The sequence below is a fragment of the Dipodomys merriami genome, unplaced genomic scaffold (assembly GCF_024711535.1).
Source record: "Dipodomys merriami isolate MVZ:Mamm:240054 unplaced genomic scaffold, mDipMer1.0.p SCAF_4, whole genome shotgun sequence".
Taxonomy (NCBI): domain Eukaryota; kingdom Metazoa; phylum Chordata; class Mammalia; order Rodentia; family Heteromyidae; genus Dipodomys; species Dipodomys merriami.
In genome coordinates this window covers 11,646,443-11,671,633 of record NW_027205603.1, presented here as the reverse complement: position 1 = coordinate 11,671,633, position 25,191 = coordinate 11,646,443, and the positions used below count along the sequence as shown (strand labels likewise).

The 25,191-nt window shown below is 43.2% G+C and overlaps 1 protein-coding gene across 10 annotated transcripts in view; it reads right to left on the bottom strand.

Moving 5' to 3' along the window:
- Positions 1 to 330: 330 nt before the first annotated feature.
- Positions 331 to 25,191, bottom strand: part of LOC138805637 (protein kinase C theta type) — an 84,474-nt gene continuing 59,613 nt past the window's right edge. For all 10 annotated transcript variants that reach the window (XM_069990514.1, XM_069990512.1, XM_069990517.1 and 7 more), the window contains 8 exons: positions 24,062 to 24,225; positions 19,223 to 19,396; positions 15,526 to 15,617; positions 12,842 to 12,904; positions 10,964 to 11,102; positions 5,876 to 6,064; positions 1,350 to 1,478; positions 331 to 1,034 (listed from right to left, as the gene is read on the bottom strand). In XM_069990514.1, the coding sequence (XP_069846615.1) occupies positions 879 to 1,034; positions 1,350 to 1,478; positions 5,876 to 6,064; positions 10,964 to 11,102; positions 12,842 to 12,904; positions 15,526 to 15,617; positions 19,223 to 19,396; positions 24,062 to 24,225 (1,106 nt within the window). In that variant the 3' untranslated portion in view covers positions 331 to 878. The remainder of the gene's footprint in view (positions 1,035 to 1,349; positions 1,479 to 5,875; positions 6,065 to 10,963; positions 11,103 to 12,841; positions 12,905 to 15,525; positions 15,618 to 19,222; positions 19,397 to 24,061; positions 24,226 to 25,191) is intronic.

The window sequence follows — 25,191 nt, the reverse complement described above, 5'->3', positions numbered from 1 at the left end:
GCCATGAAATCCCCAGTAATGGTATAATAAGAGATGGGCTCTCTTTTCTCTTAGAATAATTGTACACTTTGTTTCTTGTTTTGCCTTGAGATGTGAGGATGGTCAATGGAAAGCAGCCAAGAAGAGGTGGGAGACAGCAGGGTTTTAGGAGAAGGAATAAAATCACATTCTCTTTGTTGGACTTTAAACTTAATTTCTCTATGGACAAGATACCCAGCGTTAAGTGTTCTAGTCAACCTTTCTTATCACTGACATGAGCTCTGCCCATTTTCCATCGTTCCCATTTCCTGGGAATGTCATGGCCAATCAGAATGAACATATCGGTAAAGCTCAAGTTACAAGCTATGTTTATTGTGAAGAATCCCATGAAAATTTAACCAGCCCCTACCCTCAGCCATTTACACATCCACAGATATCCACAGAATGAAAGGGGTTAAGTGGCTCCTTGCCCTTGACTGAGGATGCCAGGCAATGAGCTACTTCGGTCTTGAAAAGTGATTTCTGCTTGTTCCTCCATTCATCAAGCATTCTATCCATGAGCTGTTGGTACCCTAGTGAAGAGCCATCATTTAAAGCAGGCTTAAGTTTCAAATCCTTCACAGTGTGGGGAGCCATTTTGTTTTCAAGTAAACCCCTAGGGTTAGTAATGACCTAACTCCATGAAAGATGCCAGCAGATAAAAAACAAGGTGTTGTCATTAATGAAAGCAGAGTTGGTTTCTGCTACAGATTAAAAAAAATCACGTGAGGAGCTAAAAGATCTCAGCCTCTATTGAGTGTTTCTTCGCTCTTCCAACTTGAAAAAGGAACCCAAGAAGTGCTACTTGAACCAGTTCCCGGAGGGAAGGAAATTCCTTCCAGTCTGCTGACAGAGGAGGTTCAGGAGATGAATCCCTCCATGCCTGGATTCATGAAGGAAAAGTTCCTGAACATGTTCTGGTCCATGCTGTTGATCAGCACTCCGTCGGCGAATGACAGCCGGGGCTTCTCGCTTAAGAATTCTTTGTCGAAATTGCTACAGTCGCAGGGTGATTTCTTGATTGAAGTTTAAGGGGGAGAAAAAGAGGAGGGGAGAAAAAATTCAGCCATTAAATCCACGATCTCTAAGGTTAATAATCTGTATATAACATTTACTACAGGGGCTTTTGAACTACAGAGGTTAAGTTCTGTAAGCAAGAGCAATGTCCCACTACCCCAAGCCACATGACCTAAAGAAACACATTGTGCCCAGGAAGAGAGAGGGATGGAGGGTAAGGTAAGGGGCTGGGAGGGGTAAGGAGCTGCCTGGGTGGGGTCATGCCCACCGCCTGTAAGGGAAGAAACCAAATGCTCCCACAGGGGAGTTCTTACCACTTTAGGTCTGAATGGGGGGTCGATCTCCTTTCTCTCAAGTTCTTCCCAGTTGATCTCCCGAAACAGAGGGTGCTGGCGGATGTTCCCCTTCACTCCCAGCCTCTTCTCAGGCTCCCTCACAAAGAGCTGCAAAAGACAGAGAAGGGGCAGTTGACCTTTATAGGAATAAACCATTAGTGTCAGGTAGGGGTGTGTGTTTCTTAGCATCCCAGACTCCTGTGTTTCTAACCTTCTTACTCTCCTGGATGAAGATGAGCGAGGATCAAACTTTGTCCTGACCCCTCTTCTCCCTGATGGAGCCTTTCTGCACATTCCCCAGTCTGCGCTTTGATTTCCTCCCTTCCTCTTTGTCCTGGGCACGCTCTACTTGAGGTCAGTAGACCTGATAAAAGATCAGCTTTTCTTTGTCTTATTGATAGGATCTCTGGCAAAGGGACAGACCCCACATCAACTTCCGTGCCTGGAAAGTGAGATACGTGCCCTCCTCCAGAACTGTTCCAAAGACCGATACAAAAGCAACAATATACACATGCATACATGCATGTAACTTGTACGCACACACCCTCACACACATAGGCAGATGCTGGAAAGACAGGACAGACACTGGAAGGCTTTTCAAACTTAAAAGAACCAGCCAAGGCTGCCAAAGATCAGAACAGTGTAAATATGAACTTGGAAAAGTAACAGGGCCTGAGCATTGGGTGCTTTCATTTCTCCTTTGTCCATCAGCCTGGTGTTTGTGTATAAATGGCAGCAAGTTATAGGTTTTAAGGGAAAGGATGGATACTTCAAATAGAAAGCCTGGTGAAGGGCCAGGATTTTGCAGGAAGCTCCAGAAAGGACTTCTCTTCCATCTTTTGTTTCTCCTGCTTACAAAAGTGTCCAAGCTTAGCCAGGTTTGGTGCTGCATACCTGTAGTCCCCCATTTGGGAAGGAGATGCAGGAGGCTCTTGAGTTTGAGGCTACCTTGAGCTATAAAACATGTCTCAAGACAGCCTGGGCAAAGAGGCCCTGTCTCAATAGCTCAAAACAAATGAAAACCCCAGGCTTATGTGCTTTGAAACACTGATTTATTTGGTCATCTTACTACCTGAAAACTGCAGAGGTGCCAATTACCAACTGATGAGACCTTGGCATTGCCCTAACCTCCCCTCTTCTCATTATCCTAGGATGGCCAAAGAGCACTGGAGTTCGGGGCTTTATAGAACCACATGAGACTGCCATCCGAGAGCTCTACTACCACCCGTTTACCTTTGGGTAAGTTTTCTGAGTGTCACTTGTCTTTGTGCCAGTCATCTGTGTCTATTCCTCTAACGAGGCACCTGAGACAATTGTCTTGCAGAAGAGAAAAGTTTTATTTTGGCACATGGAGTCAGGGATGCCTTTTCTTATCTGCATATCATACCTCTACGCTCATTTTTCAGTATATAAAAAAAGGCGCCAAGTCCACAGAGAGATAAACTTTTCTGTAGACTCAAAACCCAGCAGATAGATTCATTTAGAAGCAGAGGAAATCAGGGACTTACCCATCTATCTCTTCCCTAGAAATAATCACACTAAGTTCTTGACCATCACTTATCGTATTTTCCCCCCTATTGGGGTTTGAACTCATGCTTGCTAAGCAGGTGCTCTTGCCACTGAGCCACACTTCCAACTCTGTTTTCTCTTAGTTATTTTTTAGAGAGGGTCTCACTTCCTGCCTGGGTTAGGCTTCCCGCTGTAGCTAAGACAACAGGTTGACACTACCGTGTCTAGCTCTTTGTTGAGGAGTCTTGAACACATTTTTGCCCAAGCTGGTCTTGACCATCAGTTCTCCAAATCTCAGCCTCACAAGTAGCTAGGATTACAGGTGTGAGAAGCAGCACCCTGCTACTGAGGGATATTTTGAAGAAAGAAGATTAGACAGAGAAAGTTTATGTGTCTCAAAGATGGGGGACCCGAAACGAGGTGATTGTAATGCTTCTGTGAATTGTTAGAAGACGTCCTTTGGCCCTGTGTGCACCATATGTTTCCCATCTGTTTTTTTTCCCCAGCAAAAATATGGGACATTGGGACCAAGATAATCATAACCAAGAACCTTATGGGCTAGTTTATATACCCATGAAGTATATATATATATGTATGTATATATGTATGTGTGCATATATCTATATCTATATCTAACTATAAGTAAAATAGATAAAGACAAGCTGTTGGGGTTGCAGCTAGATCAGGGGGCTCCATCCTGTGCCAGCCCTGAGCATGAGGTACCTCTGCCTCCAATGGTACAGGAGACGCCATGTTTAATTTTCTCTGTTCCCAGTGGATTTTCTAGCCCAGGCTTTAAAGAGCAACCCTCATGCTAAGGACTGAGTTGCCTCCCCTCAACATCCACGTGTTGATGCTCTAACCACCACTATGGCTGTGGATAGGGGATGTAGGGAAGAGTTCAGGTTGAGTGAGGCTCAATAGAATTAGTTCCCTTATCAGAAGGAGGCAATGGTATTCTCTCTCTCTCTCTCTCTCTCTCTCTCTCTCTCTCTCTCTCTCTCTCTCTCTCTCTCTCTCTCTCATACTATGTAAGGACATGACAAGAAGGTGGCTACGTAAGATCTAGGAAGAGAGCCATTCGAACCTTGGACTTCCAGACTCCAGAACTGTGAGAAAGAAGTCTACTGTTTCCGTTGCTCAAGGTAAAGGATGCAGTTGTATTTCTAGATGACAGGTGAGGGAAGATGAGGGAGAGCTGATCTGTATGTCTACTGATCACTGCCAAAGACAATCTGCAAGGCAGGTAATGAATGGGTGGAAAGAGTTTGTTTTGGCAGTGCCAGTTGATGCATACAGTTCACACTGAGTCCTTTATAGAACCAAAGGTAGAGTACATGGAGTAGTTACCATCCTATTGGAACTTGTGTTTCTATGATGGAAAATCAAGCCCTTCAAAAGAATCAAGTCCTTGATAGAGCCAAGGGTAAGGTCCAGGTAGCCATTGCAACATTGAAAATCCCACTGGCATATTTTTTTTTATTGATGCCATCTTTCTTATTGGCTAATTTTGAAATTAGATTTCATTTTACCTGTGTTTCATGCAGTCATTAAAAGTGAATTTAATTGGTTATTTTGGGGCATTCTAGGTTTTATTGTGCATTTGGCTCATAGTCAGAAGGCAAATGCTGAATGAAACAGGTTCCGATTTTTAAATTTGGAGTTCCATTAACCTTGCGCTGAGGAGTCTGAGAGCCTCGTGGACACCTCTCACGGCAAGCTCGTGATTCCTGGGAGAGCTCTTGGAGTTCTCCTCAGACCTCTAATGCCGCAGACAAGTTGTCACTTGTCTAAGGGAGGTGGAAATGTAATGCCCTTTAAATTGAATTCCCCTTACTAGTGAACAAAAAAATGAACTCGGAAATAGTTTTCAAAGCTTCGATTTGAAACTCACGAATGGCTTTTGATACTGAAGAATCTATTTCCATTTTTTCATGGAGTGAAAAAAAAAAGCCCAAAATGACTCCACTCAATGGTAAGTCTTTTTTTTTTTTTTGGTCGATGACATATGAGATTTTAGAAATCAAAATGTATCCTGAGGTTTCATGGGTGTCTGTCTGACTTCTGCCTCGCAGATGAACTCTGGGTACTGCTACGAACATGGTACAAAAGGCTGATCTCTTAATTTGTATCTGAGAATTTGTGTTCCTCTTTTGAGTGCACCATGTGGACGGCATGCGGAGAGAAAGGCAGTCGGTCTGTGTGTATTTTAAGTACTGTTTGAGACAATCTGCTGTGTAAGAAAAAAGCAGTAGGAAAGAGGGCTGCTCAATTGCTGTTTGGTATGTTACCGAAGGCAGGCAATAGTCTGAATAGCCTGTCTCTCAAGAGCTTCATCCCCAAATGTCCCCAAGATTAAATATTTCAAAAGAAACCTATTGAAGTTTCCATCCATCCAAAAGAGGATGAGGGACAGTCATCCAGAGCATGCCTGTAATCGCTGCTCCAAAACTGAGCAGCGGACAGACACGATCTCTGACCAGAAAACAGACAGAAAAAGTCTTAATTTTGCCATGGAGAGTCATGTGGTAACTGATGCTTGTGGGTGGGGTCATTTTCAGTTTCTCAACTGAGTCAGGGTTTTATGACTTAGACAAAAGTTGTTGTTCTTTTTTAAAGCTGAGACTGAAACAGAAGATTCATGTACCCTGCCTAGTGTTCCAGAGGCAGAAAAGAGAAATTGGACTAACCCCAGCTGTTCAACAGGAATTGCTTGGAACAGTCTAAAGTTGTGGAAATTGTTTTGGTGCATTTCTTTTGTAAATGATGCCCCAGAATGTTTATCTTAAATTTATGTTTCTACTGAGTGTACACAGTGTCCGAGCCTGAGTTGCAACAGGCAGTGAGTATTTAAGTCCATTTAAGTTAAACCAGTCCAATACCAGCAGTTTCACTCTCTGATATTTCAGTTAGAATGTAGCCATGCATGGGAACACTGACTGAGCAGAGAACCAAATACAAATCTCAACGAAAACCTTCTTGCCCTTATTTCTTACCTTTACCAAAAGGTCTTTGGCCTCCTTCTCAAGCCACCGTGGGTAAAAAGGATTGTCCATGCGGATGGAGTGGAAGAGCTCTTCTTCATCTTGCCCATGGAAAGGTGACTGGCCAATGAGCATCTCATAAAGGAGCACACCAAAGGACCACCAGTCCACAGAATGGTTGTATTTCTGACCCAGCAAGATCTGTGTGACCAGAAGACCAGGGACATAATTAACAGATGAGGTTGATCACTGATGACACTTTTTTTTTGGTCTGGCCATGGGGCCTGGACTCGGCCTGGGCGCTGTCCCTCAGCTCTTCAGCTCAAGGTTAGTGTTCTACCACTTGAGCCACAGCGCCACTTCCAGCTTTTTTCTTTTTGCTTATGTGGTGCTGAGGAATCGAACCCAGAGCCTCATGCATGCAAGGCAAGCGCTCTACCACTGAGCCATCTTCCCAGCCTGACACTTTTTTTTTTTTGGTCTTCACGCAGGGCCTGGGCACTGTCTCTGAACTCTTTTTTATTTTATTTTATTTTATTTGTGAACATACTGTACAGAGGGGTTACAATTACATGGGCAGGATAATGCATACATTTCTTACCAAGCATTGCAGCCTCCTCCTTTTGTTTACCCTTCACCTCCCTTCCCAGCCTCCCCCTCCCCCCCCAATCCCAATCCTTCTCCTTCCCCCCCTTCCCCCCCTCCCCCGCACCGACGTTGTAAAGCTCGTTTTGGACATGACAACTTGTACTTCTCATTGTTGCAACAGGTCCACCTGTATCCTTAAACAACTGGTTTTTCCCCATCTCCTCCTCAAGTTATACTGACATCAAATATAGTGAAAGCAGGGGTTGTCTCTGAACTCTTTTGCTCAATGCCAATGCTCTACCACTTTGATCTACTTCTCTGATGACATGTCTTAAAGCCACTTGGTCTATGATTTCCAGTCCCATCCATTTTTTTTTTCTGTAAAGGGCATAATTACATTCTCCTTTCTGGCTGATTAAAACTCCTTTGCATATATGTATCTGATTTTTCTCTGTTTAGACATTTGGTGGTGAGCCCTTAGGCTTTGACTAAAACTTAGCTATTGTGAATAGTGCAATAAACATGGGCATGCAGGTATCTCTATTGCTTGATGACTTAGAGTCCTTCATGTAAATACCCACCAGTGCTAGAGCAGGATCATATATATTAGTTCTACTTTTGGTCTTTTGAGAAACCACTGTACTGGTTTCCATAGTGGTTGCACCAATTTTCATCCCCATTAATATTGCAGAAGTTTCTTCCTACTGCATCCTCATTCCTACCAGCACAATGTCAACATTTTTGACTTTGGATAAGCATTTTACTTTTCCTCTGTCTTCAAGGGAAATGGTTGAACCCTGACTCTTCCATTTTCCCATCTGAACTGTGAGGGACTTGGGTGGTAGATATTAGAACCAAGAAGGCTGGTGTGTGTCTAGATTCTGCATTGCCTCTGACGTGGATGTATCACCAAGCCCATGTATTTTGGGGGGATTCTACTGCTGCTGAGTCTTTGTGTAATATTTGAAAGACTCAAGCATCTTAAGGCATTACCCAACAATGTCTGTCCTTAAAGGATAAAGAAAATGTGGTACATAAATATAGTAGAATACTGATGGGTCATACCAAAGGAAGGAGGGAAACGCTGCCATTTGGGGCAACATGGATGAGCATGGATGGAATTAGGCTAATTAAAACAAATCAGCCCCTAATATAATTCCATTTTCACGAGGTACCTCAAGGGTGGGTCAATGAATGCAAAGTCCCTAATATAAACCCAACGAAACACAGGAACATAAAGGTGACTTCCAGATGGAAATTGCTACTAATGCTGTGATAAATGTCTACTTGGAGAAACACATTTCCATTTGTGAAAAGTCAATGTCAAGTAGTACACAGAATTTTGCAATCTGCCACTAATTTCTAGCATAAACATGCTACCTGCTAGTTTTTATTCAGTATTTGCATATGAAAGTTCACCCTAAAATGGATAGAAAGAAAAACTTTGTCTGAAGGAATAAAGGTAGATCTTGAAAGAATTACAAGGGAAGAATGGAGGCCTACAATTAGTCTGTGAAACTTTCTTCAGCTTCCTTTGCCCAACGAAACGGGGTCCACATGCAACTCCACAGATTTACCACAAGGGGGTGCCAAAGGCAAGTGGAAGCAGCTCTGAGTAATGACAGGTTTGTAAACAACTTCATTTTGGAAGAGCAAAAATGGTGCAAATTAAACCTTCTAGGCTAGGTGATGTTGAAAAAAAAAGACGCAATCTTTCATTAGGAGGAAGAAGGAAAATGGAATCCAGAATCAAATGCAAACAGAATATTCATGGAAGGAACTCTAATAAGACATGACAGGCGTTTCCACACAACATGTCTACATGTATAAGAGCTCCCTGGGGAGAATGAGGCTCACAGAAGCTATGATTCTCGTTTATTTAAGGTCTCCTAGTTAGCTGGGTGCTGGTGGCTTATGTCTGTAATCCTAGCCACTCAGGATCGAAGTTCAAAACCAGCAGGTGCATGAGACCTTTGTCTTCAGTTAACCAGCAAAAAGCCAGAAGTAGAGATGTAGCTCAAGTGGTAGAACACCAGCCTTGAGCAAACAAAAAGGCTAAGCAAGAGTGCAAGGCTTTGGGTTCAAGTCCCCTTATTGCCAGCCCTGTCAGCTCTTCTTTTATTCTCCTTTCTTCCCCCCATCTTTACCCTAAGGATTGAGAAGCACAGCCCTCTAAAGCACAACTTGAAACTTGAAAAACCAGTAAATGACTAATAATGGTTGGATACCAGTGGCTCATGCCTGTAGTCCCAGTCACACAAGAGGCTGTGGTCTGAGGATCGCAATGCAAAGCCAGGACAGGAAAATCTCTGACACTCTTAATCTCTAATGAACCCTAAAAAGCAGAAGTGACACTGTGTCTTAAGTGGTAGAGTGCTAGTTTTGAGTACAAAAGCTCAGGGACAGTGTCCAGGCCCTGAGTTCAAGCCCCAGCACTAGCATCAGAAACAAAATCAAATGATTAATAATGGCTTCCTCAGTTTATGTCACCCTCCCTTCCTATCCTTTCCAGTGAGAAAAGTCTGTCTGATCTTTGGCCCCATGGGGGCCACAGACCTACGTTGAGTGCTAAGTGCCCCTGTGGAGCCAAATGGCCTTGATTTCCACGAGAACCTGCTTTCTGCAGAGAGAGGCCTCTATTACTGAGATCAACGTGGCTTGCCTAGGTAGCCAATGAGAATCAGGAAGTACGCGATGCCCCTCCTACCTGCCTTTACTATGGGATGAAACATAGATTTTCCTCATTCCCACAGCCCGGTACTGGGGAGCAACAGGAGATTGAGAGAAGAGTAAAGGAGTCTTTTGTTGAGAAAGCCAGTGGTGGATCTGAGCCATATGAGTGTATTTTTAGGATTATTACAAAGGGGATCTGGTGTGCAGTGAAGTGTGTCTGCTGAGCTCTCCTTCATGTGTGCCCTGTTTAGCTTTGACTTCACTGCATTGATATTTGTGTTGGTGCTCACCTTAAGGAAGTGCAGATTTCTAATATCAGAAAGTTATTAAATCAAATGAGCAGTGCTCTGTGGCTGCCATGATTCCTGGACAGCTGGAAGTCATCCTTCTTTGCCTATCAGAGGTCAACCTTGCCTTTAGACATGGTCAAATGAGAATGAAATACACAAACACAGAGCAAAGCCACATCGTCCTTAGACTCCAGCCTCTGCAGTTAATTGGGCAATGACAGGGATTTGTTGCAGAAATTGTTTTATGAAAGATCAACCCTATCAGTTGATCCTTCTCTGTTTACCAGTTTATTTGGTCATTCGTTCATTCTTCCTTAGGCTAGTTAGTGACCTTTTAATGTGTCAGTCTCTGGACTGGGCCTTGCCTATTAAGGGGAAGATGGGCTCGCACCTATCTGTGGAGGAAGTGCCAGAGAAGCCCGCACTCCTGTAACCAATGCTCGCCTCCTGCTTTTCATATTGGACCTGAGCTATGGAAGATGCAGTCACTGCGGGAAACTGGAGACATTTCTACATTACGCTTGCATTGGCCTGCGGATCTCTAGTTATTTCAAGTTAAAAAATTAAAAGAAAACGCCGGGCGCTGGTGGCTCACGCCTGTAATCCTAGCTACTCAGGAGGCTGAGATCTGAGGATCGCGGTTCAAAGCCAGCCCGGGCAGGAGAGACCGTGAGACTCCTATCTCCAATAAACCACCAGAAAACCGGAAGTGGCGCTGTAGCTCAAGTGGTAGAGCGCTCGCCTTGAGCTGAAGAGCTGAGGGACAGCGCTCAGGCCCAGAGTTCAAGCCCCACGACCGACAAAAAAAAAAAAAAAAAAAAAAAAAAAAAAAAAAAAAATTAAAAGAAAGAAATGGAATAAGAAACAGTACCAGACTTTGGAACCAACATGCAGTCCACACACACACACACACACACACACACACACACACACACACACACACACACACACACACACACACACACACACACACACACACACACACACACACACACACACACACACACACACACACACCTAGAACAAATACTATGTTATGGTAAGGACCAGATAGTTTACCAGTCTCTCTCTGGGGTGGGTACCTGGAGAAGAATCCATAAAAGGAAAGGGGAGGGTTTTGTGACATTGGGTGGATTTCTTCTGAGCAAAATGCTGTTATAGAAGAAGAAATCCGGGGAGGGAGACTTTGGCAAACGCCTCTCTTCTCCCTGCGATCAGTTCCTCTAGCCTTACAATGACACCTTTGGACGGTAGTGGGGTGGTATTTCCCCTGGGCATCTCACCAGCCATTCCCTCTGGCCAGTCTGAGCAGGGTGTGGTGTTTGAAGGCTGCTGGGGATGGCGGTATCTGAGCCATGACTGATAAAGCCGTGGGATGTTTTAGCTCTCGCAAGGCATTAGGAATACATTGCCTGACGTCCCTCTAAGGCCTCAGTAGCTACTCATGGGCATCTAGGGAGTGTTTGCTCCAAACATCAAGTACCAATTTCAAATCCCGAGATAGAAAACCTTGGGATGAGCAGGGCCAGGCCAGGCGGGGCATCCTCACCTCGGGGGCGATGTAGTCAGGAGTTCCACAGAACGTGTTTGTCTTTGCCCCTCCTAGCATGTTCTCCTTGCACATCCCAAAATCTGCGATCTTGATGTGGCCATCTCGGTCCAGGAGGATATTATCTAGCTTGAGGTCCCTGGAAAACGAGAGTGAAGCAAGAAAATCTCACTGGAAGACATGTGACTCGGTTAAAAGGAGATAGTTGTGGGGTGGCAGCTCATGTCTTCCTGGCTGAAGAGGGGCTCCCTGTGAGGAGCGTGGCCGGTCCTCTCCCCACCCCCATGCTAGCCTCCAGAACCACCCAATTTCTCTTTCTGGATGTTAGGACTGCTATGTGGGCTCTAGTCTGTCTCGGCTGGAGACTGGAAAGATACCCAGGCTGCTGTACTTGCCCTAGATGAAAGAGAAGACTAACATATAAATGCAGAGGAAAATAGTGAGTGGGCCAAAAGCAGAGAGAGAGACACAGAGAGAGAGAGAGAGAGAGAGAGAGAGAGAGACAGAGACAGAGACAGAGACAGAGACAGAGACAGAGAGACAGAGACAGAGAGACAGAGAGACAGAGAGACAGAGAGACAGAGACAGAGACAGAGAGACAGAGAGACAGAGAGAGACAGAGACAGAGAGACAGAGAGACAGAGAGAGACACACACAGAGAGCAGAGAGACAGAGAGAGACAGAGAGAGACAGAGAGACAGAGAGAGACAGAGAGAGACAGAAAGAGACAGAGAGACAGAAAGAGACAGAAAGAGACAGAGATAAATGGAAAGAGATAGAGACACACAGAGAGACAGAGAGAGACAGAGAGACAGAGAGAGACAGAGACAGAGAGACAAAGACAGAGACAGAGACAGAGAGATAGAGATAGAGGTAAAGACACACACAGAGAAACATGCAAAAACAATGAGCACCATAGATGTCAAGCAAGCTTCGCTGGTCTCTGATGGCTCCGGTTTCTTAAGGAAACCTCATTTATGCTTATGGAAACATCGAACTGATTTTCTGGAACTCGCCACCAGCATGCATATTCTTCTAACTTTCCCATCACCGTGTCTCCTGTCCATGTCCTGCGCTTGTGAAGAGTCACATGGTGAATGTCAAGCGTGTTTTTTGAGAAAAGAAGATGACCAGAATACCACGGCTCTCCTCCAAAGGCCGTGGCAGCCAGAGGTGAGATAATATCAAACAAAAGAGAAATTGTGAGTTCAAGCACGGGGACCCCAGGAAGGTTTTATGCACTTTTCTATAGAGTATAGACCTGCAGGTTTCCACAGGAGTGTGAATGTTCCTGAAAGAGCTTCCTTCTCCCAGCCAAGAGGAAAACATTTCCCAAGCATCTCTAGAGGCTCCACACATGGTCGAGGGGACACGTGGTACAGAGGGGACACATGAGGGAAAGCAGGACTCAGGTAGCAGGAAGGGGGGTGAGGGAGGAAGTGGGAGGAGGGCAGAGAAAGGGAGAATAAGAACGAGGACCCAATTAAGTGCAGAATAAGACTAGAATCTCCATGCATTTTCCTCCTTGCTTGTAGGCAAATCATCATTCTGTATAGTCACGAGGAGCAGCAGGTGTGGGTGAGGAATGTTCTTCCATAGAAACACACTCACAGGCTGGCAAGCACAAAGATACATCCAAGAGCTTAGTATTTTCTTTTTTTTTTTTGCCCAGTCCTGGGGCTTGAACTCAAGGCCTGTCCCTGCGCTTCTTCTGTTTAAGGCTAGTGCCCTACTACTGGAGTCACAGAGCCACTTCTGGCTTTTACTGTGTAGGTGGTACTGAGGAATCGAACCCAAGGCTTCATGCATGCTAGGCAAACACTCGACCACTAAGTCACATTCCCAACCCAATATTTGTTTTCAAAGAGCATAATTTACCTATAGACAATTCCTTTGGCATGAAGGAATTGCAGGCCCAGGATGATTTCAGCAGCATAAAACCTGAGGTGTGGAGGGGGGAGAGGGTGAAGAGAGAGAGAAAGCCAAAATTCAGCATGAATGCATGAACAGAACAAAATACAATCCACTTGGTCTGATCTGTGAGGTGTGGACAGTGCCAGAATAAATGGTATTTGCCCATAAATGTTGTCAACTTTTTTTTTTAAACAGGGAAAATGTCACTCTGTGTACTCTTATCATAAGAGATCTCTAGCCTCAGGTTTCAGAGTATGAAACAGAGCTACCCTCTCCTCCATCAGAGATTCTTCTTGCATTTTATACTACGCTTGTCCTGACATTTTTTTGCTAATTAAAACTACATAAATATTGACTATGACAGCATAGCACTGCAGGAAAAGAACTTGTCCCTTTATTTCAGACTCTGCTTGGAGTTCTCAGACCGGTCACGTAGGCTCATGGCAAACAGACTTGGTTGGTTTATTTTCATATTGACAGTGTTTAACCGTGGCCAGGACATACACGCCAAGAGGTAGAAGAAAGGAAATGAGGAGATGGGAGGTGATTAGTCACTCCTCATCTTCCATGGTGACAGGCTTAACGGAAATGAGTTTACATCAGACACAAGGCAGAGCTTTCTGGAAGGGAAATTTGCTGGGCGAATTCTCATGAGAGAATGCATTAGGAGTCCCTTTTGGAAAATGCTCAGGACATAATAGATAGAGAGCAGGTGTCCAAGGTGGATTCCTGTTACAGTGCTGGACAGAGGATTGGGCTGACTGGATGGATGACTTCTAATGCAATAGCACTCATTAGGTGCTTTGCGGAGGTTTTCTGAAGACTGCTGGATCACTAGACATGACAAAGTGTCAATTTCAGTGAGAGTTTTGTAGGAACTGCTGGACTAAGTCCATGTTCAACCTATTTCATGTTCAACTTCAACCACTCAATATGGACATGCAGAATGGAAGGAATAGTGAGCAGCAAGTAAATAGTAATAATAATTAATAATGATGATAATGACAATAATAATAAAGAATAATAGCAACCTAGCACATGACTAACATTTTATGATTGCTACCAGTACTGGGGCTTGAACTCAGGGCACTGTCCCTGAGCTTTTTTGCTCAAGACTAGTGCTCTACCGCTTGAGCCACAGCTCTACGTTCACCTTTTTGGTGAACTGGAGATAACAGTATCATGGACTTTCCTGCACAGGCTAGCTTTGAACTGTAATCCTCATATCTCAGCCTCTTGAGTAATTAGAATTCTAAGCAGGAGTCCCTGGTGCTTGGCTTCAAAACTACCATGCCTGTAATCCTAGCTACTCGGAGGCTGAGATCTGAGGATTGCAGTTCAAAGCCAGCCCAGGCAGGAAAATCCATGAGACCCTTATTTCCAATGAACCACCAAAAAACCGGAAGTGGTGCTGTGATTCAGAGTGGTAGAGCACTAACCTTGAGCTGAAAAACTCAGAGACAGCACTCAGGCCCAGAGTTCAAGCCCCATCACCACCAGCACCACCACCACCACTACCACCAAAAAGCCATACAGTTAGATCTCTATTTATTATTATCTTTAGGTATTTGTGCCAAGAAGTTGCCAGGACTTCACTTTTAAATGAGCACTATGGTGCAGCTCCTTACCACGTGATGGTCAGGGTGGGTTTACTAGGTGGGAATTAGGAGTCAAGGGAAATGGCGCCCGCAGGTGCTGTGGGACCTAACTGCAGTCTGAGCAGGTCAGCACAGCCCGCTCTATTTCCCTTGCAGCTGCACCTTCCTGATGCCTTAAAAAAGGAAGAATTATTTTCAAAGAGACTTAGTGTCTCTTCCCATTTCTTGCTTCTCATGCACCAGGAGCCCAGATAGATGCTTTCTACCTTGGCATTGAACGTCCCACAAAAGGCCTCAGCCAAATGTTTCATCCCTCAGCCACCTTGAAGATTCTGTTCTTGTCAGAGGGCAAGTATTTGCTCCCGTGCTCAAGTATTTCAACTAGGGTGGGAAGCCAAGTACAAGTTTTTTTTTTTTAAATTGTGAAAATAACGTACAGAGGGGTTACAATTACACGGGCAAGGTAATGAGTACATTTCTTATCAAGCATTGTTGCCTCCTCCTTTTTGTTTCCCTTTCCCTTCCCTTCCCATCTCCTACGTACAAGTTTTTTAAACCACGGAAAAAGGCATCAAAACAGAGTCAAAGTTCACTCTTACAAACTGGGAAGCCACTGACTGGCTTGACATATTCTTGCCAAGGGTGTACCTGGCCCTGATTTGTAGACACGCCAAATGAAGAAGCAAGGAGAAACTATCTCTGGGTGCTGGTGGCTCACGCCTGTAATCCTAGCTACTCAGGAGGCTGAGATCTGAGGACTACGTTCAAAGTCAGCCTGGGCAGGAAAGTCCATGAAACTCTTATCTCCAATAAACCATCAGAAAACCAGAAGTGGTGCTGTAGCTCAAGTGGGAGAGCACTAGCCTTGAGCTGAAGAGCTGAGGGACAGTGCTCAGGCCCAGAGTTCAAGTCCCACGACCGACAAAAACAAAAAAAAAAAGAAAAGAAACTATCACTTGGGAAAATATTCTGTGGGCACCAGATATGCATGGATGGACAAGACCAGAGACCCCTCCCTCCCGCACCCCTGTGCTCTGTGGAGGCTCTTACGTGGCTCTGGAGAGATCGAATTTGTGGCAACTTTGAATATGGTACATCAAGTCCCCACCGTTGAGATATTCCATCACAAAGAAGAGGTTTTCCTGAGAAAGAAACAAAAAAATCCCAAATTGTAGCTTCTTTCATTAAAAAATATAATTTTATTTTTATTATTAAGGTGCTGTACAGAGGGGTAATCATTTCATGAGTCGGGGAGGGAAGACATTTCTTTTTGGACAATGTCATGGCTTCCTTTGCTTTCCCTCAGTTTCCCACTCCCATCCCTACCTACAAGTTAGGTAGTTCATTGTTTATATAGTATATTCTGAATACCATGATTGCATTTGTTCGTCCGTCCTTCCTCCATTTTTGTACCCCTTTGTCCACCAAAAGACAGCAAAAGGAATAAAGAGAAACAAAACAAAACAATTCTCCTCCCCGCCAAATGCCCCCAAACAAACAACACCAGCCCTACCACCACATCACCACCAACTAAAACCCACATTTCCATTTCCCAGAATTTGTTTCAATAAATAGTAGTTGAAATGGTTGGAAGCCTCATGCCTTTGAGTTCCTCCCTTAAGAGTATAAAGTGTAGCTTCTTTAAAAAAAAAAAAAACAGTTAAAAAAAAAAAAGAAAACCAGGATGAGCTTTTAAACAGGTTAGAGAATTTCAGCTGAACCACGTTCCATCTTGAAATTGCCTAGGGAAAGGCTGTCAAAATCATTTAGCTGATTCCACCACTGGAAATCCTAGTGAGCTGCTCAGTAACCTCTCTTTGAGAGCTATGCCATGATCCCCTGCATGGAGGCTGGTCTCATCCACACTCACGGGACAATGAGACTTTGTGGAGCATGGAATCCATGTTGATAATACACTTATTGAAAGTGGTCAGGTGTGAGATGGAGCAAAAGATATGTAGGTCAGCACCCTGGGTCTCTGACTCAAGGCCAAGACACAGAAAGATGAAACACTCAGTAAATCCCACTGACCATGCTCTGTGCATGTTCAGACTGTGTCACCCATCAAAGATAAAGGAGACCTGGGCCCTATCTTTGGGAACTCTAATTAAAATTTGCTTTGTTATCCTGCTCGTCCTTAGGTCAGAGGGCAGCCAACTGTCTGAGAGAATGTGGTTCCTAGAAGACTAGCTCCCCACTAGCGCCCCCAAGGGGCAGCACTAGATGGAGGCTGGGTGGTCTTCAGGTTGTGAGACAATATTACTTTAACCCAAATGGTCAGTAGCTCCGTGAGCACCCTGAATTTTCCAGGGATCTTAAGAATCACAGAATTAGTAGCCATGGAATTGGGGATGTTGGGCGTGTCCGTGCACGCATTTGCACCTAAAATAATCTCACGTGGATGACTTTTTAACAGCCTTAACCTTTACAACTCCACGAGAGACTCATCAGGGCCTAGGAGGAAATGGTACCAATGGAGGTGTGGGCCCTCAGTGACATTCACTGCCTGCCAGCTTCCCCGCAGGTGCGAAGTAATGACTTGAGTTGTTTTTTTAGGGCCAGGTCTCTTATGTCATTCTAAGCTAAGTGGAGCCTGTGGTGTCCGTATCCTCTCTTTTCAGTTCCCTTGTTCCAGGTCTCTGCCAGAACACTGGTATGTGGGGAGGTTCAACAGCAGAAGTAGGGTTCACTTCAGGGTGGACTACCCTAGGATATCAGCCTTATGCTCACATATTAAAGGCACACAGATCAGCTTGTCCCCCTAAACAAGGTTTGAGTTGATTAGAGACTCTGAGAGCTGTGCTTCTGGCATTCACACGTCTGTGGCTGTGAGAATGATTCAAGCAAGACCACAGAGCTGGCCAAGCACATGATTGCTGGGAACAGAGTTCGGGGTGGGAGGAGGTGTGTGTGTGTGTCCCACAGGCCAACCTATAACACTGTGTGTTAGTATGCTCACACCAGCATGGAGTTTCTTACGTATGGTGGCAATTTGGACTGGTGGAGTGATTTTGATTCTGAAGTAGTTTCATTTCTTCCTGATGTATTTAGCGGTCAACAAAAACATCCTAGAAAAATTTTTGTTTTTTTTAAAAAAACTAAGGATTCACTGTCAAAAAGTCCCAAATAATTGTTTGGGTACGTTCTATAATTGTGTTGTGCTGTGTGTGTGTATGTGTATGTGTGTGTATACACGTGCATATAAGGGAGAGAGACAAGGAGGGAGAAAAATGGCATTCTGAAAATCAGCCAACTCATTTATTAAGGCCTGTTTGTATTTCTCCTGTGAACTCTAATTAGTCAAGCTGCTCTCTTCCATGGACTCATTAGGGAGTGTTAGAAATAGCCCTCCTGAGTTTCTATAGGTCTGTGCCCGGCCAGAGGGATTAGAGCCGAGTTGGCAGTGACTCCCTTAATTGTCCCATTGGGTCTTCCTGAATTAACCAACACAGTTATTTTCCTTTACAACAAAAAGTGCAAATAGACCCCTAGTCATGAATTTTAAAGTGTTTTCCTTGATGTGGTTAGATCTCTGAGGAGAGACAGCCAAGTAACATCCTGGGCTCCTCTACTTAATTACAGACACTTGTAGCCTAGGGCAGTGGTAGGGCGTGGGTGGGAGGGTAGTGGAGGGGGGGGCGGGTTGCTTAGTCCCTTGGGACTGCTTGCATGCCCTTATCTGTGAAATGGGGGTAATAATAATGGCCACTACTTGGAGTTACTAGGAAGATTAAGTGAGCTCAGGCTTTGGCTCATAGTAAGTGATTTATAGATCTGAGATGTCACTCTATGTGTTACTCTAGTTATTGAATACAGTATATATGCTGAGAAATGCATATTTCACCAGCTCAGGAGAGTCCTAGGACTAGACAGAATTTTCAGTACTATAAGTTTGATGACAAAATGAGCATTTTCTACTGAATATTTTAAAAGTATTAAGTTCTCACTACTTATGAAAGGCAAAGGAAAAAAGACATTCAAAATTCTATCTGGAGTGCTTTTGAATCCAAGAGCTATATATTTTCCAGTTGTCAGTATATTTTGATGTTATTTTATAAGTAAAGGAAATCTTCAATGAATTTTACTTCTTAAAAGTGATAAGCTGGAGGCTCACACCTATAATCCTAGCTACTCAGGAGGTGAGATCCGAGGATCTTGATTCAAAGCCAGCCTGGGCAGAAAAGCCATGGTGAGACTCTGATCTCCAATTAACTATCGGAAAACTGGAAGTGGTGCTGTGGCTCAAAGTGGTAGAGTGTTAGCCTTGAGCAAAAAGAGCTCAGGGACAGAGTCCAGCCCCCAAGTTCAAGCCCTACAACTAACCCCCCCCCCAAATTCAATCAAAAGGGTCAGGGGGAAGATGAATAGAGAGAGGAAGGATGAATACTGTCATCATATTCAGTGTACAGGTGTGAAAATGGAGTTAGGTAACTTGAGGGTTGGGAGAGATGGGGAGGGGAGAGAATAATAGAGGTGGTGAAATCAATTAAGATACATTGTACTCCTAAACTGACATTTTGAATAGAATCCCCTTGTACAGCTACTTAAAGATAATAAAAATATTTTTAAAGAATTCAAAGGAATATATCCATGATATTTAGGAGAGAGGGAATGTTTTGGATGGAGGGACCAAAGGTAGAATGAAGCAAGTAAGAAGGTCAACATAGATGTAAGAGCTTCACGACAGGCCTGGCACGTGGGACAAGCTGGGGTGAGGGTGGGGAGGATAGCCAAGCCGAAGCCATACCTTGGTCTGGAATGTACAGAACATGTGTGTTAGAAACGGATGCTCCCAGGCCAAAGACAGGACCCTCTTCTCCACCATGGTGCACTCCACATCGTCGTCCATCAAAACCACATCCTTCTTTAAGGCTTTGATTGCAAAGAATTGATTGCTTTTCTTGAACTCTGCTAGGAAGACCTAGAAGGAAGGGGAAGAAACAACTTGGTTTTAGAATTTAGATCTCCTACTCATTTAAAAACATTTTTATTGTAAAGGTGATGTACAGAAGGGTTACAGTTACATAAGTCAGGTAATGAGTACATTTCTTCCCTATTCTCTCCCAGGTTTTCCCCTCCCGACTTCCCCCCTCCCACCAAGTTGTATAGTTCATTTCCAATATAATGTCTAGTGGGTTTCACTGCTGAATTGGTTCACCCTTTGTCCCACTGTTTCTGTGCTTCCCCTTCCCCTCCCCAATCAGATAAACTTATATACAAGACATAGGGTACAGAAATAAAAAAAAAAGTGACAGAAGGGAATAACCCAAAGAAGAAAGAAAAGAAGAAAAGAAAAAAAAAGAAAGAAAAACCTAGAACTGAAAAAAAATACCATAAAAAACTCTTGGAGCTCATTTTGATTAACATCATTTTATATGATAATAGTCACATAGCTCTTGAGCCTTGGTGATTAAGAAATATTCTCCTTTAAGGGCTGGGATATAGCTCAGTGGCAAAGCGCTTGCCTAGCAAGTGCAACGTCCTGGGTTCGATCCCCAGTACCAAAAAAGAAAAGACAAAAAAAATACAGTTAAAAAATAATATCCTCCTTTGTTCTCACTGGGTGAATGTTTAGTCTGCTGTTTAATTAATCACGTCCAGGTGTAATTATTTGTATTTTACTCACCACTGGGTTTCCTTAAGATTTATAGGCACATTCTAACAGATGCTAGAGGGGATGTGGCCAAAAGGGAACACTACTACACTGTTGGTGAGAATGTAAACTTGTTCAACTACTCTGGAAAGCAGTATGGAGATTCCACAAAAGACTACACATAGAGCTTCCCTATGACCCAGCAATCCCACTCTTGGGCACCTATGCAATTGACCACAAACCAAGCCACACTAAAGCCATTAGCACAACCATGTTCTCCTCCCTCATTAAAGATGAGACAGAGTGCTGAGAGAGATCTGTGTTGGACAGGGAAAAAGGTGCCTCCTCTAATCCCCCTCCATCCTAGATGGATGTTGGTGAGCAGTTAACCTGAGCTCCCATTTCCTTACGTGTAGGAGGAACTAGTATTGCTGTATCTCCTAACTTACAGGATTATGGTAGAAATCCAGTCAGAAGCTACATGAGAAAGTAGTTGTGAACTCTATTAACATTATATTAAAAGTATATTAAAACACCTGCCATTGGTTTCTTTAACTGACTTTTAGAGAATGACAAAGTCAAGGACAGCAAACTAGTACTGACTCACAATGTGTCTAGTTTTAAAATAATCTTGTATGGCTCTGTGGCTAGGTGATAGTTGGCTTGATCAATAAAATGGAGCTTAGATGAGAATTCAAGTAAATGAATGATGCTTCTAGCTCCAGGAAACACGGCATGTGTTCTTCTAGACTTAAAAGTGGATTGAGATCAGGAGTAGCCATTATGCTGAGAAACCCTATTTTTCATAGGGAGTCAAACAGGAAACACAAGTTTCATAGTGTTCTTGGTATCATGAGAAAGGGAAAAATGACAGTCCCATTTGGTCCTTCCTCTACTGTTATCTGTGTGCAGGACTCAGTTCCCAGAGGAAAGGGGCATCCTGCTGTGGACATTTAGTTGAGAAACTCTGAGTTTCAAGCCAGCCCTGGGGATATTTACTGAGGCTTGTATGAGGCTTGTATGTTTAACTGAATGTCTTTCTTATTAACCTTGTTCAAATGTAGAAATTCACATGGGAACTCAGAAAGATAAACATTTCATTAACAATTAAAAGTACGCTTTTGGTAATTGCTTCTTTCAGTAAAACATCCTAAAACCAGTCATAACTAAGAAGCTGAAAAGGCAATTTCCATCTATATTATGTGCTTTCAATTTTTGGTAACAGGTTATAATTGGACATTAATTGCTGCTAAATTATAATAAAGATGGCCTGTAAAATTGCTTATTACACTCAGATTAACACCAAATGAGCCTGTGGTGGTTCATATTATTGTGGAAATGAGCTGAAAGAATTTGTGGATGCTAGACACTGAGTGCAGGGCAGGGAGATTTTTGTGGAAAAGCAATGCTTTGGGTGTTTAAATCCAAACTTACTGGAGCACAATCTCATAGAGCTATGTTGGCTGCTTGGTAGCATTTTAGTTTATTATTCAATAAACAGGGTAAAGTTTCCTGCCAAAGTCTGATAAGCAGATGCTCAGCATGATGTTGGCTTTGGATGAGCAAATTCATGGACAGGGGTCATGTGATGGAGTCATGTGACTTGGGGGTCATGTGACTGGGGGACCATGTGACATGGGATCCCATGACAGTAGTCAAGTGACCGGGGTCACATGATAGAACAGTGCTGGAGGAATATCAATATCAAACTTCAAACTCTATTACAAAGTTGTAGTTATAAAAACAGATGATACAGGCACATGAAAGGTCTGAGGACCAATGGAATAGATTCAAAGACCCAGAAATGAACCCACAGATTTATGGCCACTTTATCTTTGATAAGAGAACCCAAAACACAGGATGGAAGAGAACAGTGCAGAAAACTGAAGTTAGATCCTCATATATCACCGTGTACCAGAATCAATTCCAAATGGATTAAAACTTCAATGTAAGACCAGATACCCCAGACATATTAAAAGAAGGCATAGGGAAAACATTAGGGCTCCTTGGCACAAGTTGAAACTTTCTATGTAAAGGTACAGAAACACAACAAATCAAAGAAAGGTTGGATAAATCAAATGGAACAGTTTCTGTGTGGCAAAGGACATAACCAGCAAGATAAATAGAAAGCCCACAGAATGGGAGATCTTAACTAGCTATACATCAGACAAGGGCCTCATATCAAAAAATATACTTAGAACTCAAAAAATCACTCCCCCCAAAAAAAAACAAATCCTCAAAGAAACAACAACCCCATCAATAAGTGAGCTAAAGACTTAAAGAGAGACTTCTCCAAAGAAGAAATAAAAATGGCTAATAGACTCATGAAGAAAGGTTTAACATCTCTGGCCAGATCAAAGAAATGCAGATCAAAACCACATTGAGATTCCACCTCATCCTAGTTAGAATGGCCATATCAAGAAAACGAATAATAACAGATGCTGGCAGGGATGTTGCTAAAAGGGAATGCTACTACACTGTTGCTGGGAATGTAAACTTGTTCAACCACTCTGTAAAGCAGTATGAAGGGTCCTCAAAAGACTAAACATAGAGCTCCCCTATGACCCAGCAACCCCACTCCTGGGCATTTACCCAAATGACCACAAACCAGTCTGCATTAATGCTACCAGCACAACCATGTTCTTTGCAGCATTATTTACCATTGCTAAAATATGGAAATAAACCCAGATGCCCTTCAATGGACAAATGGATCAAGAAAATGTGGTATATATACACAATGGAATTCTTTGCTTTCACCAGAAAGAATGTCATTGCCCCATTCATAAAGAAATGAAAAGCTTGGAAAAAAATTATATTAAGTGAAGTAGCCAGACCCAAAGAAATACAGCTGCATGGTTTCTCTCATTTGTAATAACTAGAATATGTCTATAAATCTACAAGTTAATCCAATGGATAGTAAAAGACAAATAATTACATTTGGACACAATTCAACAGCACTCTAAGCATTAACACACTGAGAAAAATGGAGGATGTTCTTAGGAGAGGATCACAATGGCTCAAAAGCCATGTGCATATGACCATTATGGAAATGAACTCTAGGAAATGGATATAAGAGTTTTTTAATTGTATTGTTTGTAGTCATTTCTTTTTTCTCCTTTGGTTTGTTCCCTGTTGTCACTGTTCTTGATTTCTGTAACCTTTGTCTTGTATATATGTTTATCTGATTTGGGGAAGGGTAGGGGAATCAGAAATGGTGGGACCTTTAAAGGGTGAACCAACTCAACAGTGAGACTCACTAGACACTGTGTTGGAAATGAACTTTATAACTTGGGGCAGGGGGAAGGTGGGTGTGGGGGAAGTGGGAGAATATGAGTGAGTGACACTCTTCAAAAAGAAATGTACTCATTACCGTATGTAACTGTAACCCCTCTGTACATCACCCTTACAATAAAATAAATTTAAAAAACTAAAAAGAAAAAAAAAGGTCAGGAGAAAGGCTTCAGAAGTAACCACCCTAGCAGTCATCTTGAGTTGGACCTGTGCCTTCCAGGGCTGTGTGAGACTAAATATCTATCATTCAAGCCACTCAGTATTTTGTGGTAGTAGCCTAAACAAACCAACCCAAGCTTGAAGATAACTGGTAGACACACACAAAAAAATACAGATGCTATAAAAGGATACTCCAGGCTGGAAGAAGAGGCGATAGAAGACAAAACAAAACCAACAAAATGCCTGTGTGAAACAAGAAGTAGACAAGGCATCTTTCTGTGTCTTTGATGCCCAAAGATACCAAGCTCATGAGTATGTGGGGTACAGGCATACCCTCAGCACAAGTGGTTTGGGGGACAAAGAACCCCAGGAAGCAGAGGCTGCCAAGGCCCTACCGTCCCTATGTCTCCATCGCTTCTCCCAGCATTTCTGGACCTGTTTTCCCACACCATCTAGTCTCAAGAGTTTAGTCTCACACACCCAGGGCACTGATCTTCCGTCTCTGCTGTTTAGTCCATAGAATTCTACGGTATACTAACGTACCTTACCAAAACTTCCTTTCCCCAACATCTTGTGCAGAATAAAATCCTCGATTTTCAGTTTCATCTGCTGAGATGGTTTTTCGATGTTCAGTTCAGATTGTGGATGATGGCTCGTTATTTTATCTGCCCCATCCAGTGGTGACTCCCAGGAGATTCCTTGAGGCTCTGCAAATGACAAGTTGGGGTTAAATGCCATTCCTGAAGTTACCATCAGCATCTCTTTCCCACTCCCCATTCTGAGGCTGCACCTACAACGAATGTGGTATGTCAGGCAGTGTTAAGGCCTCTCTTATTTGTGAGCCTGGCCACATCGTAACCAATGAAAGACAAGGAACTTTTTAATCCTTTCTAGAACTATCTGAGCCTAGGCAATTGGGAAGTTTAATCCAATCTGAAGACGTGGAAAGACTAAAGAACTTAAAAAAATACTTTTAATACTATCAGATCTTGGACCAACAGAAATTTTAATCCAATTTGAAGAAAAAGGATTCTAAATTGTCAGTGTGGCTTAGGAGGGATAGGGTGGGGAGGGGAGGGTGGGGAGGGGAGGGTGGGGGGTGGGTGGATGGGTGGGGGGGGTGGGGGGCAGGAACAGTGGTGCCAATTTCCATAAATCACTCCAGAAATGGGTGTAGGGAACACGTGAAATCCAGAAGATTGCTACAGAGAGCAATTGCATTATTCATTAGTCTTCAATTCAAGATGCTATGCTGATCTTGTCTAAAATGCCATCTTCCTCACTGCTTGGTTCTTCTGAGATCTAATTTAAACCTTACTTTTAGACTTTGTATACCCATTTAGTTCTTGCCCAATGCCAGAAGCCATATAGAAAAACTTTTTATTTTTTCTGGCAGGAGATTGGAGGTATGGCTCAAGTAGTAGAGCACTTGTCTAGTAAGCACAAGGCCCTGAATTCAAATCTTGGTACTGATGAAAGAACGAAAGAAAAACTTTTGAAATTTTCTTCATATTACAGTATTGTTACATTATTATAATATTGTTGCATTACTTCTACATTTAAAAATTCATTCACATTCTTTCTTAACTCCAAGAGTGATATTTTACAGTGCATATTGAAACAATTCAAGTCCAAGAATCAAATTGTGGGGAAAATAGGGGTGTGATGTGTGA